The sequence below is a fragment of the Ammodytes marinus genome (genome assembly GCF_949987685.1).
Source record: "Ammodytes marinus genome assembly, chromosome: 13".
Lineage (NCBI taxonomy): Eukaryota > Metazoa > Chordata > Actinopteri > Uranoscopiformes > Ammodytidae > Ammodytes > Ammodytes marinus.
In genome coordinates this window covers 27056513-27075963 of record NC_137217.1, presented here as the reverse complement: position 1 = coordinate 27075963, position 19451 = coordinate 27056513, and the positions used below count along the sequence as shown (strand labels likewise).

At 39.7% G+C, this 19451-nt stretch overlaps 2 protein-coding genes across 2 annotated transcripts; one reads left to right on the top strand and one right to left on the bottom strand.

Annotated features, from left to right (window-relative positions):
• Positions 1-1669: 1669 nt before the first annotated feature.
• Positions 1670-7674, bottom strand: efhb (EF-hand domain family, member B; the record flags this gene model as incomplete). The annotated part of the gene is made up of 13 exons (XM_080039642.1): positions 1670-1816; positions 2248-2429; positions 3671-3886; positions 4064-4262; positions 4524-4678; positions 4773-4840; positions 4937-5017; positions 5142-5271; positions 5420-5533; positions 5681-5849; positions 6072-6215; positions 6776-6835; positions 7612-7674. The coding sequence occupies 13 exons, from the start codon at positions 7672-7674 to the stop codon at positions 1670-1672; spliced, it is 1728 nt and encodes a 575-aa protein (XP_079895768.1).
• On the top strand, positions 7523-14774 carry rab5ab (RAB5A, member RAS oncogene family, b). The gene is made up of 6 exons (XM_080039702.1): positions 7523-7704; positions 9295-9515; positions 10639-10790; positions 11698-11820; positions 12134-12227; positions 12881-14774. The coding sequence occupies exons 2-6, from the start codon at positions 9350-9352 to the stop codon at positions 12994-12996; spliced, it is 651 nt and encodes a 216-aa protein (XP_079895828.1). The 5' UTR covers positions 7523-7704; positions 9295-9349; the 3' UTR covers positions 12997-14774.
• Positions 14775-19451: the final 4677 nt, after the last annotated feature.

The following is a 19451-nucleotide window of genomic DNA, read 5'->3' as shown; positions in this document are numbered from 1 at the left end:
ACGCAACCCGTGACTGAGCCCGGTCAGTGCCAGGAACTTGCCATATACATCACGTTTGACATGCTCGTGAATACCGCCCGTGTGTCATCCCATTCTGCTAAAGCTTGCTGCGATATTATTAATGTTGACAACATATCTGACAAACAGAGAGGATTCTGTCATTAGCGGCCGCTAATTCATGCATAATGAAACACGCTGGGGATTATTCAAATTTGTTGCTGCACAGTATATATATGTGGTCTGAGAGAAGTTTGCGTGGGTTTTTTATTTTTTGGTTCCAGTGGAGTCATAATGAGATTAAATGAGTGCGGTTAGTTTAGCACATGTCAATATGCTCATGGATATGGTGAGAGCACATTAAACAGTTTGCCACGCCTGTGCATCACTCGGTTTAATGGAAATTAACAAGAAAACAAAAACAAGTGAATACACAAAAAGCGAATGGTTTTTTCATTAGTTATTTTACTGTTGTGTTCCGACACGTGGATCAGTTGAGGATATGCGCCAACCGGTTTCATTAATCTTGTTAGCGAAACAGATTTGCCAACAATTCCTTGTACATCTTTAAGAGTCAGTGTTTCTATTTGCATGTCTACACGTGTCTCAGCTCAAAGAAGCCGTAAATTAATTGTACTATCTCTGTCAGACACCCATTTTAAGGTTGATTAATTAGAATTAGACGGTAAATATGCTTGAAAATTACATCTAATACTCTGGCAGAAAAAAATGACAAGGTACGCTGAACAAAAGCCTCAGTATTTACGTGGGTCATTCATCAGCATAGACAGTCACATTGGCTATTATTAAGTCCAAAGCAATCAGCTAAAGAATTAAACCGATTTCACAGCAGTATATTAGGTGTACCAACAACATATGAAATGTTGCTTCCAACAAAGAAAACGTTGACAGGACAAATAAGCTGTTTTCTGTACATGAAATTCTCATTTTAATAGAGAAATTGATTCTCCATAAATAGACATGTAGCGAGGAAAAACATAGTTTGTTTGCTGACATGTTTATCTCTGAGTTTGTGGTGTGATTAATATCGCGTCTTGTGCCGACAACTGAATACTTTGGCTTGACAGCAACATAAAGCATCTAAAATCCCTTTGTGAATATTGTTTTTGTGCAGGCACTTCATTGAGAAAAAATTTGACCAAAACTTTTTATTTACTTTTCAGTCTCATCTGCAGAAGATTCTCCACTGTGTGTTTGTACTTTTTTGAGACGGGAAAATGAAAAAAACAATCCGAGTGAACAATGACAGTGATGAAGACATTCTGCTTTGTACCATCAACACAGGCGTTTAGTGATTTACCTGAATGCTGACCTGCTGTGCAAGAAAATATGAACCTAGTTTATATCAGAATTGCATGTGTTATTTTTTCAAAGCGGTGAAGGTAAAGTGTATTCATTGGTGTAGAATGTGATCCATGATGCATTAATGGCTACTTCAAATGCTACAAACATGTTGGTTGTTCCCCTATGGTGGAGCAGCTATATAAATAAAAAAAACATCCTACTTGCATAAGCAAAACTGCATAAAGACTCTATTCTGCATTAGAAGTATTTTTACATTATGTTTATCGTGTGAAAACTTAATATTCATCCCCATCAAACTAATATTGACTACAATGAGGGGACACGTCATAGATGGTTATAAGAAGTATTACATTGCTTTTATTTCCTTTAGTACGTCACGGAAAACCTCGACACAAACCTCGCCGTCCGGATACTTCATGGAAGCCAGCTTCCAGGCCTCTTCAAATGTCTCTTCAGAAATATCTACACCCACATTCTTGAAGATCTCTGTTATCTGTGAAGAGAAGGATGAGAGTGTCCGTATTAGAAACCTATTTCACTAAAATATGGTCAAGATATAACAGTGAGATTTACCGTTTGGCTCTTATTTTATATTGATCTTAAACAACGAAGTCTCGTACTATATTCGTTACAAGCAGCATGTGTATACATGGAAAGTACATACAATATGTGGTTTCAAAATTACCTACAATTATTCAAGAGTACATTTATATTAAGAACAACTTGGCGATTATTCAATATTACACCTTATCAACTGTCAGTGAAAGTTTATTGTGATCATATGATGATATCGCGTTATCATTTTATGAACTTCTGCTGCCGAGACTCTATGAATATAAAAACCTATAAAATGAGTTACTTGAGGTTTTTTTCTTATTTTGTGATTAAGATAGACTATGCCTTTGATTTGTGCACGGTGCTCACCTCTTTCTTGGTGCGAGGACAGAAAAAATCCTTTTCATGAACACCATAAGCTGAATGGAATGACGGGTGCAGGAGATCTCGAGCTGTGGATGTGTCTCCGTAGTTGGCGTGGTCACTGACTCTCTTTATGAGTGGAGCAGGAAGGTCGAACCGCACAGAGGGCACACCACAGGTCCGTGAGCCTTTGTAAACAGAGATCACATGATGAGTGAGGATTTTCATCATATTGGAGTGAATTAAAAATATGTACATTCAATTAGCGTTTATCAAAGTGTTACATATCAGTTGAAAAACAGATCAAGTTCAGTCACAGTAGTTTAAGGTGAAGTCAGTGATTCTGGAGAATGCTTGTTGTCAAAACAAGTGAATATCTCCTCAAGATAGGCTACCTGTCCGTACTGTGTGTGCTCTGAAAATCAAATTCAGTATGGACAGGTAGCGGATTGTGAAGAAATATTTACTGGTTAACTTTCGACCCAAAAACATTCGTCAACAAACATTCTCCAGAAAAGCCGATCCACCTTTAATGTGTCCTTAAGAAAATATCTGCATAACTTGGTTATTTCCTACTTAAACTTCACTTTTTTCTGAACTCTGCATAATGTGGCTCTCAATATCTCGACGTCATTGTAAATGAGGGTCACCCCTCAATTGGTCTCTCGAGGATAAATAAAAGTTAAATGAAATGAAATATACCATGTTGACACCCACAGATATTTAGCCTGGCTCCGCCCGCCTACCTACTTCCGCTCAATTTTCATTTCACTTCAGTAGTCAGTCTGGGTGTACGGTGTTTAACATGGGTTCCTGCTCAGGCAGATTTCTGCCGGTCCAATCAGCGAACAGAGCGAGTGGCTGAGAACGATGACATCGAAGTCGCTTTCCAGTTTCAGTTGAATGCTGCGTTCCTTTATACTCGGAAATCGGAAATTTCCGACTTGGTAGTTCCGAGTTCCGACCTGTCTGTGTTCCAGTGCATCTGCTCGGGAAAGTATGGACGCCTACAACCTTTCTCATCCAAATAACTAAACGTTAGGCTCGAGCAAGTTACCGTTGCCAGGTACCGGTAGATCCATAAACTACAATATGTAGTGAAGTCAGAAATTTCCGAGTTCCCTGTACAACTGAAACGCACCACCAGAAGCCGGCTCATGACATACGTCTGACCAAACGTGATGCGATTGGTTGGCTAATCCAGAGTGGCAATGGGCAGATCCAATAGTTTTAAACTTCAACAGACACCCGCCTCCAAGTGAGTGAACGTTTGCCAATTACAGCACTTCCAGACCTTCTTCTACAAATGAAATGAAGTACGATGGTCTGGTAGCACCAGGCTAACAGATATTACCTGTTTGGTTATAAACAGTGTGAATTCTGATCTAGTGCAACACAACCTCACTACACATCTCTATTTCCGACTTACTTGCTGTGACGGGACCTTCACTGCCAGCCCCGATGAGGGAGGAGGAGGTCTTGAAATGGTCTTTGGTCAACCTGGGTCGACACAGGGTCTTGAGGCTCAGTTTGGTACCTCGCTCTACAGGCTCCAGGTATTCAGGCTTAATCAAGGCAGGAAGCGTTGTGGATTCTGACAAAGGTTTCCTCTCTGTGTTGGAGAGAGCCACGCAGGTCTCATGCACTGCAGGAGACAAAATAAATTAGCCCCAACTTGTAACCTCCACAATCAATCTATTACTGAATGAGTCACTTTTAAAAGTACAGTGTGTAATATAGGAGTATTTTGACATGCTCTAGTGGTGAAAGATCTAGATTGCTCTCCATCCCATCCCATACACTAAAAATTAATTTAACTGACCATTCCTAAGAACACGATTGTTTATCACCATCTTGCCCTTCCAGCTGAGGAAATTAGCAAACTCCAGGAAGTTGATAAGTCCGTCCTTGTCCATGTCACAGTATTCTATGATGTCATCCAGAACCTGCTCGCTCACGCCCAACTGGAACTGTTTGCACGCTGCCTGCAGGTCCTCTTTGTCAATCATCCCTTTGCCTTTCTGGTGTGAACATAAACAGAAAGACACACATAGAAAGGCTAATCAAGAATTACGGGGCATTTCTTAAAGCTATAGTGTGTAACTTCTGTTGCCCCCAAGAGGAATTCCCCCATTGAGTAATTACAACAACACTGTTGCGTTACATATGTGCTTTTCTTGCTATGATAAGAGAAAATGTCCACTGTGTGAAAGTGTTGTGCTCTGATCTCTTTGATATGTTCCTATTATTTTATGATCAACCTGCAGTGATTCCAGCTGTACCTTGTCATAATGTCTGAAGGCATTCAGCAGGGAGGAGAAGTGGCGGAAGTTGATCTTCTTGAGGTGGTTTCGCACTGCGTTGACCAGACAGCGCTGGCGGTCTAGTCTTCTCATGAACATGTCCGGCTCCGTGAGGTGGATTAACCCTCCCACACCTGCACAGGAAGCAGACAAAGTGTCATTCCATTACTTTAACCACTGTTTTTTTCAGGACACACTTAATCTGAAGATTTGTTACATGAACTCTACCATATTCATCCAGTGGCAAGCGTTTTCCGAAGGCGTGATCTGGTGGAACATTCAAGGGATTTCCTCTCCTGAAAAGAATGGTTTAATGAGAAAACACAAGTCAAACACTAGTTAGTAAAGTAGTGAGAAGTCACAGAATTTTTCGTAGTGCAACAGAAACGTACCGATTGATCGTTTTCCCAATTTGTGGCTCTCCTGGGTCCTTGTTCCCAGATCTCTTCCAAACAGTCTTTGGATTGGAAAACCTATGACAAAATAATATGAGGGCTGTTTCAGGAAAATGTCTTCCCCCCTAATGTTAAATATACACACAAATTAAATTATACATACTGTAGTGCCAATGTAAAAATGAACAAAACAAACACTTACTTCTGTGTCTCCCCCAGCCAATGTAGAGTTTTGCATATATTACGGCCATCGTTGAAATGAGGTGTGTGGATCCCAAACCTGCTGTCTTTACTGTAGTGATTGCAGTCGTAATTCCTATCTTTCCGCTCACCTGATGTAAGGCAAAGTGATTATAATTGCGGTAAAAAAAGGGTCAACACAGAATAATTTTTTTTTAAATATAAACAAAATTCAACAAATAGTTTTTTGTAATGACAGTAAAAGCCTTATACATGATATCTATTTTCCATTCTTCTTACCAACAAAATAGGCGTTGTGGCTATAAATGTAATCCTTGTGTCCTTCCTGAACTTCCTTTTCCAGCTCCTCTGCTGTTGTTGAAGGGTTAATAATTCCACGCACATCATCCAAACCTGGACAAAAAGGAACATCAGAAAATAAGTCAAGGTAAATATAGAAAAAACTAAAAGTACAAAAGTAGATAAACATTTGCATGTCATGTGCATGTGTGTCTTACCAGATTGAAACCTATTTTCTATTGTATTTAAAGGTACACTTACCTTTCACTGTTTTAATGCCATATGTAGTTGTGTCGTTCGCAAATCCCAAATGTTGAGCCCGCGACACTCCGGGGGGAGCTTTATGACTGGAGGCATGCACTGCTTCACTGAGCTTTTCCAACTTATTTTGGAAGAAGGTCTTTGGGGGAGGATTTAGCAAGCTTGCGCTCTGTTGGAATCCGGTTAAAATGAGAGAACGTATTATTTATATTCTGGGAATGTGTCTTGTAAACTTTGTTTTTATAGAAATGCAAAGTTAGCTTGTGCAACAACGGCATGTCCAGCATGATAGAACAAATACTCAGCAAAGTTTCGTAAAAATGTAGCAGGTCGGGAGCATCTCAAGATGCCAACATGTAACACATGATGTAAGATTATGTATGGTACTCACAGTGATGGAAGATTTGGTACTGATGCCATGAACAAGGGTGCTGGCGACATCTGGATCATCTGCTTTCCCTCGGTGCACTCTGAGAGCCCCTAGCTCAGGTTGGGTGCTGTTGCGGACTTTCCTTACCGCTGGTGGGGTTGGAGGCTGAAAAGTAAAATTGTTTAGAGAATTGCACAGATACATATAGGGACAGTGTAGTTACAAGAGCCAAGGGTAGGGGCACACTGGATTATAAACAAACAGGTAGGTGTCATGATGCCTTATTGTTTGTCGATTTAGTAAAATAATAGAATAGAACAAATATTTATTTTCTATAGATAAACTAACATTTTATGAATGACAAATGTTGGCAATAACATTATCAGAAATATCAGATTTATACATTTAAAAAATTGGTCTTCTTTGCTTGGGAGTTTGACCAAACCAAGCCACACATTTTCGTACACTAATTTGAAATCTTAATAATAATAAAATAAAAAGCAAGATCAATATCAAATCTGTAAAGTTCTTGCCAGAATGTCCTGGTGTATGAACACAAAGCAAAAACAGGTGTAAAAAGGTGTTTCTGTATATTCATTACAGAACGAGAACGTTGTGTTTATTTGCGTCAAAATACAAGCATACTTTGATTTGCGAAAAAAGCAAACAGAGAAAAATAAATAAGCTAAGTTAATAAATAACTAAACTGCTGAAAATTGACTTACCCCTTTAATTTCTTGTAAGCAGGCCACAGCCTTGTCTCCAGCAGGTTGTAGTTTACCAGCCTGGTGTTAAAAGAAAACAATATACAGTAAAAGACGAAGATGTTGGCTAATTTTAAAACACCCCACAGCTTTTACACGTATACAGAAGTAAGCTAACACAACGTTAGCTAGCCTTAAAGCCGACCTACCCTCGGAATGTGTGGACACATATCATATTTCGGTTTGTACAAGGTATTTCCTTCAATCATATTCATCCTTAAAGTTCATGAAGCTGCAAGAGGCAACCAAAGGTCTGGTAAAAGTTTGACACAACTTTTTTTCTGCTGCACCAAACGCTTCAGTCAGAAGCTGAGCAGTGCACCTGTCCTGTTTGTGTTCCGTTTCCTAGCAACACCAGCCATTCGATTCCAAATTTTTAAAAAATACTTTATTTTAGATGATTTTTTTTTATGTACTTTTGATGAAAAATACATAAATTTATGCAGCATATTAATAACTACTAAGTCCTTCTTTTTTAAAACAATTTAGGATATGATATTTGTTTAATCCCATTTCTCTACATATTTACAAATCTCCATGCACTTCTACATTTTTGTTATCTTTTTGCACACATTTTCAGACCCACACGATTTTTATTTTATTTTTTTGGAGAATGTCACACCAGTAAATTGGGAATAGATCCTCCCACGTGATTGGTCCGTGGCAGCATGACGTAGTTAGATTGTCAGTTCCAGTCATACGATCCGTCATCGCCGTTCTAGTTCGTACGATGCGAAAAGGGAAGTTGAGAGAAGTGGGAAAGGGACATCGCGAAGCTTTATGAGATCCAGTGTTACAGTAGCTGGCTGGGCGCTCGATTCACTGTTTAACGCCTCAAACACTATCCTGGCGGACGCCATTCGCACTAACTAGCTTGCTCTTTGTGGAAGGTGAGTAGCTAATATTAGCTAATGGCTATCCAGAGGGCTCCTCCCGAAGCGGCCGCAGCTAAATGTACTAGCCTGCCCAGTGTCTATTATCTGGGCGAGCTAACGTCAGCTAGCCGACACTAGAAGGGCCGAGCTAGTTAGCACAGTGAGTTAACGTTGTAGCTGCGGCTGGTGAATCCGGGTCAGCTGTCATGTTTAGACCCGTAACGCGTTAACGTCAACTCAATCTTTAATCTAACGACACATATGCCACTCTGTTTTGTCCAGTGATTTATTTGGTAGTTCACTAAATGAACGTCATGCAGCTCCGGTTAGCCCGCTGTCATTAGCTGTGTACACACCCTAAACTGCATCATCTGTGTGTTGGCAAATCCCAAAACGTTGTACAAATGTTAGATCTAGGTGTTTGCGATTCTCCCTAGATTGGTGCTATCGTTACATATGCTAAATGTTGCTTTTTTACGGGCAGATATATCTTTGAGATATATATTTTGAACTTGTTATGTAGCTATGTTGCTAACGATAGCAGTCGTTACTCTGCTAATTCCTGTCAGACAACAACAACATAACAGGTTATTTGTGGTTAACTGTGTGTCGTAATGCGATTTCGACCACGTTGACCAATTGTATTTGAACTAAGGCTCTCTGTTGACTTGATCGTAATGAGAAAAGTGCGACTTTGACAAAGAATGTGTTGTTGTGTTGTCAATAGTTATTTTTTTCACCCTAAATCTTTAAGGAAAACTTCCTGTAACTCAACCTTGGAACATTTCAGACCCGTGTCATACTAATCCACTTTGTGACAGCCTGACTCACAAACCTTAAAGCTACAAGCAGCAGTAGCCAGGAGTTTCTTTGGTACAGATTGTCACATCTACACAAGTTGGTTCACTTTTTCTGGCATTTCTAAAAGTTGCCATTAATTGGTACAGTTCAGAAACTTTGGCAACTAGGAAAGGTGTATCTGTTCAATATGTGTGTATAACTGACGGAAATGGACTGTATCTGCCCAACCCTATAATGTTTTGACTGTACCTGTTACACTTATTTGCTCAGCTGTTATGGAAAGCAACTACTGTTTGGAAAGGAAAGTGTTGTAGTTAGTGGGAATCTCTTGTTGAGTTGATGTGTACAGTTTTCAACCATCATACATGTCCCTACATGGTCACTTGTGACATGTCTTCCTATGGATTTCTACTGGTTGGTTTCAAAAGACATATTGTTAGAACAACAACAGCTTAAAACTGTAAGGTTGAAATTCTTGAATATCTCTGCCAACAAAGTGTGGCATTCTGTGCATAAACATTTAAGTTTCTAACAGATGACTTCGCTTTTTAGTGCATGAAATGCATGTGCCGAACTCCAGTCCTTGTTTTTGTCCGGAAAAGAGAAGTATTCTGGATTTTATTAAGAATGGTTTTGAGTTAACAGTACACTGGCATGAGTTGTAAGAAATAATTTCATCAACATTAACCATGTCTTTTTTTTTATACATTAACCAGCTTTTTTTGGGAACGCTTTTAAGACATTATTTTGGAAAAATTGATTTTTAGATTTGAATGATTCTGCTTTTTTCCCTCTCCTGCTCAGGTATTTTCGTCCGTTGAGCGCAGACCGTCAGCGTCCTGAGACCGGACAGTGTGACATGGCAGGTAGAGGCGGAGCCACGCGACCCAATGGGCCCAACGCAGGCAACAAGATCTGCCAGTTCAAACTGGTGCTGCTGGGAGAGTCAGCCGTGGGGAAGTCGAGTCTCGTACTGCGCTTCGTCAAGGGACAGTTTCACGAATTCCAAGAGAGCACAATCGGAGGTATGTTTATGTTGCTTGAAAATTGTATATCACTGGCATCATTTTACACACCAATACCTGGACATCTGGTTTGCCCAGTGCTTGGTATGTCCAGCAGCTTACATGAGCTCAAAGCAGTCTGTTATCAGCCACCTAATCCCTCACTTATTGCCCTTTGGCAAAACTCACTGGATAATTTATGGTGTAAGGAATTATATACATTCCAATGCTTCATTTTTAGACTTACCTTAGGCCAAATACAAACACCTGCAGACGGTACTGATCATAAAGAGAGATGATCGGGCACCAACAAAGCAGAAGAACCAAAAAAAAGTGACCCAAAAATAACATAAAAAGACAGTCTTAGTAAATCCACAGTTGGACAGATGCATCAGTCGACAGTGAACGCCTAAAGGTTTCTGACCCAAAGCATGTCATTTGTCATGAGTTGTACTGGGCAGTTTCCATGTGTTACTGTGGTTGATTCACTGAATGTGAACAGGGTATTTCTAAATAAAGACAGTATTGGTTTTAGTACCATCTAGATTGTGGATGTTCAATGTAACAAGTTTGTTTGATATAGAGATGCTGATTTTCATTCGCAACTTTATTCTGATATCTGGCCGATACCCACACTGTCCGATATCATAATTATTATTATTTATTTATTTTCTTGGTGGTGATAATATTTCTAAGATTATGAAGGCTCAAGCAAACACCAGCAGCAAATCTAATTTAAAAGAGCAAAAAATATTCAATAATGAAAACAGGTTGAAACATTCAAATGAATGTGTGCAATGCTACGTCACATAAATGGTCTTATTATAGATTTTCTTTCTTTCACAGTTAAAATCATGAATGAATTAAATGTAATTTGGATTGGTATGTGGTTCAGTGGCATCATTCAGATATCCAATGAGTGGATTGCAGCCATATTGGAATTGAAACCCATATTTGATCATATCGGTCCCATCCTTATTTTGATATTACCAGCAGAGTCGACCTGATAATCCTCTGGTGTGTGCTTCCAACATCAGTCTTAAAAAAAAAAAAAAAATCCCCTGACAGTGACACATTCTGTCTACCTCAGTGGCCACAGGCGCAGTTTGTCATTGGTTGTTCTTTTTGCCTTGTGCCCCTGCAGCTGCCTTCCTGACTCAGACGGTATGTTTGGACGACACAACAGTCAAGTTTGAAATCTGGGACACAGCTGGTCAGGAGCGCTATCACAGCCTGGCTCCCATGTACTACAGAGGTGCCCAGGCAGCCATCGTGGTCTACGATATAACAAATGAGGTGAGAACCGTGCCAGGTTTTTCTCTCTGTTACCATCGCTGCCTTCCCCAACCAAAGATGGAACAACATTGCTATTAATGATGAGAGGATAGTGGAGGTGTGCATTGTTCTAAAAAAAGAACCTTATTTTGGTAACTTGAGAAGTTTAAAGATGAGTCATCACAAAACAACGTTTGTAGACAATATATATTGATCTAATGAGTACATCAATGACTAAACATCACAACTCTCAAATATATGTATTTATACAGAATGTGCTGATAGATTTCTGATAATAAAGAGAACATATAAGAATTGTTAACCTCCACATAGTCTATAACAGCAAGAGTCCCATACATCCCTAACAACCTTGACAGTAGCATTTGTAGTTTTTTGTTATGTGTAAACTGTACCTGAAAGATAGACTGTGCTCACTTGTTTTGTAAAACATTGTTCACAAAAATAGGACGAGGGGATTGACGGATTACAGTTATAGAAATGTATGAAGGGCCTCCTGACGCTTCTTAACTTGAATAAATCTTATTTTAAAGACAAAGTATTGAACAAAGAGTAATCTAGACAAAGGTTAGCTTCAAATAGTTTTTGTTAGTGTGTGCACTGCATAACTTACACTAAAGTGCAATGTAACCCTGCCTCTCATACTGTACAAAAAGCTGCTTTCAGTCTACCTTTCTGGAGCTTTTTCAATCTTTTTCATATCCCATGATTATCATGATTGTTGATGATTGAGTCTGTGTTCTGGGCCTTGGTCAAAAGATGAGCTAAGGCCTATTAGCCTAGGCATCATGGGGAGGCTCCTGTTGTACTCATTTTCCCCATGGTCACATGGATCTCATTGTTATTTTCACTAAACTGAGTCAACCCCTCCTCCCCCTTCCACTCCACCCCTCCCTGTTTTGTTTGCCAGGAGTCATTTGTACGGGCGAAGAACTGGGTTAAAGAGCTTCAGAGACAAGCCAGTCCAAATATTGTAATAGCGCTGGCCGGGAACAAGGCTGATCTCGCAAACAAGAGAGCACTGGACTTCCAGGTTTGTGTTCTTTTAAATCCTGATTAATATATTAGTCTGGAGGTCAATAGAAGTGGATAGGAAGTTGTGTAATTGCCTCTTTTTAAAACTTCAAATCAAACATTCCCAGACTGATTTATGAAACGCATTGTCTTCCTGATTGGCCCCGGTCCTGTCTACTACTTGGAACTTACTACTTTGCTTCCTCCACATGCAGTTTTCTTTCCAATGCAAACTGCAAGGTGCTTTCCACTTGTTATAAATGGATGGGCAATGGTTAAAGTGTGAGGTCATTTTAACTAATAACTTCCTGTTCTCGGTTTCACTTTCACAGGACGCACAGTCGTACGCAGATGACAACAGCTTGCTTTTTATGGAAACGTCAGCGAAGACCTCTATGAACGTGAACGAGATATTCATGGCCATTGGTAAGTGTCTAGTCTTATCTTATATCTTACACTCCATATACAGACTGGGCTTGATTGACAGCTCCCTCACTCACCTGTTAAGGCGGGCGGGACAGGGACATCTTTATTATTATCATTAGCAGCAAACAGTTTAGTGGCATGACGTAATTCCAAAGTTATTCAAAATAAATGAGTGGGTGCAGGGCCTTAAAGGGATCTTTGTGAGACAAAATTGTTAGTGTTACATGCTTGTTTAAAAAAAAAAAAAGACAGTTCATTGTTGTTTTTTTATTCAAATACTGAGAATGGAAAAACAGCATTGGTCTGGCTAATTTCTCTATTTTAGGATTGTATTTGTTGTCATAGACTGTACTCGTATCTCAAAATAAATATTGAAAAGTATATTTAAAGGGCAAATTAACATCCTGTTTTAGCTTCAACATTTCCCTCTCCATATATTCAAAACATGCATTCATACCCACTTCCGACTAGGACAAAGTTCAATTGCATTTGCAAGTTCAATACAGTGACTGTAATAGGCTGACCATAAGCCTCTCTTAAGAATGAATGATGTAATCGTAGGTGCGGTTATCTCATGTATTCACGGTGATGTAATCGATAATCTTGTTGCCATGTCATGTGTTGCCATGTCATTCTTTGCCGTGTCATTGCAGCAAAGAAGCTTCCGAAGAACGAGCCCCAGGCGGCCGGAGCCAGCAGCGGGCGGAACCGAGGAGTGGACCTGACAGAGACGGCTCAACCCACAGGCCGTACCTGCTGCAATAACTAACCCAGCTTTACCTGCTCTCCCTCTCCACACACACACACACACACACACACACACACACACCATCCTTCCCCTCCCTCCTTCTCTCTCACTTTATCCCGCTCCGCTGGACAACGTCTGGACATCGGGGCTCCTTGGCTTCCCTCACTCCCCTGGAATAGCTAAAAGACTCTGTATAGCTGCATTTCTAATACCTTTTTTTTTTTCGTTTATGTTTTTTTTCTTTTTTTTAAATAACTTTTTTTAAGAAGTGTATATCAGTATAATGGATGCATGTATCACTACAACGCCTAAAAAAAAAAAAATGTATGTCTTATTCAGTTGAAAGACGAAACCCCATTTTAAGAAAAAGACGAGCAAGCGAGAACCCCCCGTGAATGTGTGATTGTGTCGTGTGTGAAATTTTCCAAAAGTGTGATTTGTTGATGAGAAGGTGTAGCCCTCATTTGCCACTTCACAGGGTCGACTGGATTGCGAATGACGTTGCCTGTAAAATGCTCTTTGTGCGCTGGGTTTTAGTTGTGCTCACAAATCAGAAGAAAAAAAAACAAATTGTTCCCTATCTGGAGACGCCTGGCTTCTCATCCTGTCTGTCGCGAGGCATCAGCGCTCGGAGACGGCGCCAGGAAATGACTGTTGTGCAAAAAGCAAGAATCCCTCCCTCCTCTCTCACATCTGTTACACAAGAAGAGGTCTTCATCCAAGACTCAAAATGGATAAGTGCGGAAAATGAATTTAGCAATGTCCAATTTTTCTGAAAAAGTTGGAAAATACACACACACAAAAAAAGTTGTATTTTGGAGAGTATGGAAGATGCACATCTGGCTTCTCATTATATGCAGACAGAGCAATATGGACTTCAGTTCACATTGCCATATATAGTCGTTGTGGTGTGGGATACATTGGGATAATTGGGTTACACCTTTAGGTGTGGCTGGTATGACGATTTCAAATCAGGCTTTTCACTATTTAACAAATGCTCTCATGTTGCACCAAGTCCACTACAGAATTCCCATGTTAAATTTTGGACTTTGGACACAACTGTTTAAATGTTGGACTTGTGTCTTTGTAAATCCGATCTGTTTTTAAGTCAGGCCTGTAGTCAACATGTATCAGTTTGGAAGGATCCTTCTTAATCAAAGGGGGGAGGATTGTTTCCTGAAAAAAGTGCAGACAGCACAACAGAAAATTGGACTATTACCCATTGTCATAAGTCTGTGGAGAAAAAAAATATCTATACTCTAATGTTGTTCTAGGGTGCAATGTTGTCTTCTTCCTCCTTTCTTTAACACAGCTTGCAGAGCTCACAGGCTCGCCAGGAAATTATTTAGAGATTCCGAACAATTGTACAGTTCAATAATAGGTCTGCTTATTTTATTTTATTTTATATTTTCATCCTAGACCTTGTCACAAACTGGTCAAATGTTAAGCAGTGGTGGTCTTCTTAGGTATATGTAGTGTTATTATTAACAAAATCCCTCTCTGGTGTCTTGTTACTTTTTCTCAGAAAAAAAAAATGGTTCATGGTCATGTTTGAAAGGAACTTTTATTGCATTGCACAGTGTTGATCATGTTTTAATTAATGACTGCCCTTCGATTTTATATGACGGACTGTATTGGACTTGCTAACCTACAGCTATAAGCAGGTGGCAGAATTAACCTTACTGGTGGTCTCTATTACAGCTCAATGAATTTTAATGATGTAAAACAGCATTACTAGTGATGGGCTGAACAGTTTTTGAGTGTCTGAATACAACTTAATAAATTCAATAAAGAGGTCTCTTGTACGCCTTTTTGCTCTGGATATGTCAGTGTGACATCACATGTTACAAGTGAAGTTTTGAAACGATATAGATACAAGATTCTTGTTACATCCACAATATCTGTACAGACCTGAGTTTCAAGGTTAACAGGCTGATTTTAGAACGTAATTTTACCGTGTTCGTGTTTATCTTCATAGTAAAACATTGCTAACTTTGCCAATAAGCAACAAACATACACAGTTCAGCTGAGGCTGATGGGACATTCATGAGTTTTGCAGGTATTTTGCCACAAAGAGATGACAGTTTTGACCTCACGAGGGTGCTAGATGAATGTGTGTACTAAATCACATTTCACTCAAAGCCATAAATGTTGGCCTCATGGTGGCGCCAGAGGAAATCACAAGATCATCAATATCAGTTGGTTCAATTCTACATTTGATACCGGCATTGTAAATATTCGTGTGAAACAAGCAGTTTGGAGAAAATTGTAAATGGTTCAAAAAAGTTTGAATGCAATTTAAAACACTAAGCAATTAAATTATAAAAAATGAATACTCCAACGTATCGCACTTCCACAAAGAAGAGATTTTTCAATAAGAGTGGTCAAATTCAGTGCAGCACAGGCAAATACATATTGACTTTAATTAAGATGTGTCTCATGTAAGGCACACTACAATTCTCTATGCTTTAGCTTGGTATAGTTTTAGACCTTTCTGGCCTGAAAACCACACAGAAAGCCTGCGTGCTTTCTATTACAGTTTTTCTCAGTTGCATTGGTGCTTTTCTCAGATCAGAATGAAAATTATCATAACTATTAGTTCAACCTCCGCAACATGTAGTCATCTGAGCACATCATAGTAGCAATTTCTCCTTCCTCTGAACAAATTGCAAATGCTTTTGGTATCAGTTGCTTTCATACAATTCTCTGCTGTTGTACACAGAGGTTGGCTTTGGAAAATAGACGTATGAGTGCTGCCAGCATTGCTGAAGGGCTTGAAGGGGTGGGGGGTCAACCTGTCAGTGCTCAGACCATACGCCGCACTCTGCATCATACTGGTCTGCATGGCTGTCATCCCAGAAGGAAGCCTATTCTAAAGATGATGCACAAGAAACCCCACAAAAAGTTTGCTGAAGACAAACAGACTACGGACATGGATTACTGCAACCATGTCCTGTGGTCTGATGAGACCAAAATACATTTATTTGGTTCAGATGGTGTTAAGAGTGTGGAGCGGCAACCAGGTGAGGAGTACAAAGACAAGTGTGTCTTGCCTATAGTCAAGCATGGTGGTTGGAGTGTCATGGTCTGGGGCTGCATGAGTGCTGCCAGCACTGGGGATCTACAGTTCATTGAATTCTAACATGTACTGTGACATACTGAAGCAGAGCATGATCCCCTCCCTTCATAAACTGGGCCGCAGGGCAGTACTGCAACATGATAACGACCCCAAACACACCTCCGAACGACCACTGGCTTGCTAAAGAAGCTGAGGGTAAAGGTTATGGACTGGCCAAGCATGTCTCCAGTCTTAAACCCTATTGAGCATCTTTGGGGCATCCTCAAACGGGAGATGGAGGAGCGCAAGGACTCTAATATCCACCAGCTCCTTGATGTCGTCATGAATGGGTGGAAGAGGGTTCCAGTTGCAACCTGTGAAGCTCTAGTGAACTACATGCCCAAGAGGGTTAAGGCAGTGATAGAAAATAATGATGGCAAAACAAAATATTGACACTTTGGGCCCAATTTGGAAATGTTTTCTTAGGGGTGTACTCACTTTTGTTGCCAACAGTTTAGACATTAATGGCTGTGTGTCGAGTTATTTTGAGGGGACAGTAAATTTACACTGTTATACAAGCTGTACACTGACTACTTGACATTGTATCAAAGTGTCATTTATTCAGTGTTGTCGCATGGAAAGATATAATGAAATATTTGAAGAAATGTTAGGGGTGTACTCACTTTTGTGAGATACTGTAAGTGACTGAAGTGTATTTCTTTTGCACAATGCTGTAGAATTGCAAATAGCATATACAGTAAAAATGCGAAATATACATATTCAGTGTCTTGTACTCACTTACTCCCCTAACTACAGCAATGTGTAACTTTATTGTAGTTTTCAAATGGCTTTCAAGTGGTGTATAGTGCTGTCTTTAGCATTTTCAGGTATAGTGTCACAGAGTTGGAAAACACTGAGAGCATAAACTGTCATAATGAAAACATGACAAAGCCATTTGACTATCTTGTTCATAAACGATGGTGTCAAGACTTCTCATTTTGATGACACTGGCAGTTTCATTGACATGAATTTGCTTTTGAGGAATAGACTATCCATTTTGAGCAAGTGACGTACTTTTGCAGGTTATCAACTAGGTTTTGCAGTTTGCACTAATTGTTTTGAGAAATGCACTAACTGCTGTGCAAATGTTAATAGTGATGTGAGAAAAGCACCAAAGCGACTGAGAAAAACTGTAAATACCATACTTGTGGTTTCTTGAGGCCATTGCTCACTTCACACAGCTCCTCCAGAGTCACAGAAGACATACAACTCTTTGTACAGATTGAGTTATATCTCTCGACTCTCGCCATGATGATTAAAACTGATCTTGAAAGTCACTGTGTTCTTCAGTCAATCAATAATGAAAACCATTAGTTCAGCTCTACTAGCCGCATTTTCCACTTTTTAGGTCGAGCACTGTAAGATGGATGGTTGGATAGATAGATAGATAGTTTATTCATCCCCTTGAACTACACAGGTTTCCAGCATATAGTTCAGTCAGTCAACCGGCAGTACAAATGACAAACAGTAAAAGTCAGTGAAATAAGTCATTAAAATGTGAGCCATATTTCACATAATTACAGCTCCAGGCCCCGTATTTAAAGGCCGATATGTACCTCCCCTCTTCAGCTCTTGGCTCTATTCCACCCTGAGACTGCACACACTCTCCCCTGTTCTCAAGAGACGAGTCCTCTGAACTTTCTGTCGGCCTGATTACGTGTTTGGCCAAGACTCAAATCTCTGGACACAAACGGCCTCCTGCTAACGTCAATTGCAGTCTTTACAACCTCATCCACAGCCTATTCATCCAGCACGCCGGCCCACACACCACTTGACGCAACGCGAGAGATAGATGGGAGTCATGAGGCTTTACGGCGCAACGATCAATAACCAATTACACTCATTGTCAATGGCCAATACCTTTTGTAGCCTTCATCATCCAGTGTCCTCTATTAAAAAGTAGTTTTCCCCAAATTACAAACACATTTTTCTGACTTGTTTTTAGTAGATATGGTGGGTTTGCACAGCTTTGATATGTTTGCCATAACCCCAGTAATGGAGAGTAAGATTTAGTTTCTGGTGATCGCAGCATTGAAAAATTCATCTCTTTCTACCAACTTTTGATAATCCACACAACACACTCAAAAGTTCTCAGAGGGACTATGTCTTCAGTAGTTGCTTCATGACAACTTTTCTCACTGTGGATTTCCTTGAGTGACAGGGGCACTGTTTCTAAAAATATATCATTTAAAAAAAAAACTAAAAATCTTATAAATTCGAAACCCTGTGAGCACCATAAAGAGATCTTCACCTTCATTGACCTCCATTGAATTGACGTGGCAACTTAAATGTTTGAACTGGAAAAATGAACATAAAACATCTGGAGCTTTGTTTTTGAGTTTTTAAATCATATCACGTCTTCATCAGCAGACGGAAAGTGCCCTGAAAAAAATGGAACACAATTCCATGACAACTGGGCAAAGTCCAGCCGCTGATGAAGCTGTCGATTATGGGATATGATTGTTTTTAAATCCAGTGAAGAGCTACTAAATGGGGCTTATGGTTAGATTGTTTTTCTTTAATGCTGTTTCCAGAGCACACATGGACCTTGAACCTGGATCAATAAAACTAAACGTAATACTGAGAAAATATTCAGTAATTATTTATCCACTTTTTTTACTTTTTATTATTTCAGTTCAAAAATATGTATTAATGTTTTGTTTTGTGCGTGTTATTTCAAAGTTGATGGAGCCCCCAATTTTGGAAAATAATAGAAATATTGTTTTAAACTTTGCAAGCTAGTATATAATCTTACAGTACAGTTGATTGTATGGAAAGATGTCTCCAACCTTATTTTTACAACCTATAGGATGATGATTTGTTTAATGACATTCCCAGACATCTTTCTACATGTCACTCTGCCTTCCCACAGTTTGCCCCTTTTGTCACTTTTGAGAACCTCCACCAACCACAGAGATGCACGAGGCAACTTTTTTGAGCTGGCATTTTTTTCTCTTTCATCTCAGCGGAGCCTTTACGTTGCCAGAGAAAGCTTAAAACAAATGTTGGACCCCTTTGAGTCACTTTGTCGCACACTGCTGCTTTACTGGGAGAGCTGCCCATCTACTTTGTCCAGGAAGTTAAATCACGTCTCTTTGATGAGAAGTTCAAACGTAAAGTGAAATTTCCCCGACCACAATTTTTTGAGATTTCCATCTTTTTTTCCACTGGGAGATTCTAACCCCTGATCTTTAAGGCAGACCACATCATTTGTGCAACAGCAGATCATGGAAATTTCACATTTCTGCCCAGAGAGAGACACGTGGTTCATCCTATGGAAGGCAGTAGAAAAGGCTTTCGCTCAGTTCTATGTTTTTTTTTCTTTTTGTTTAAGTGTAGCATATTTCAGATCATTGTT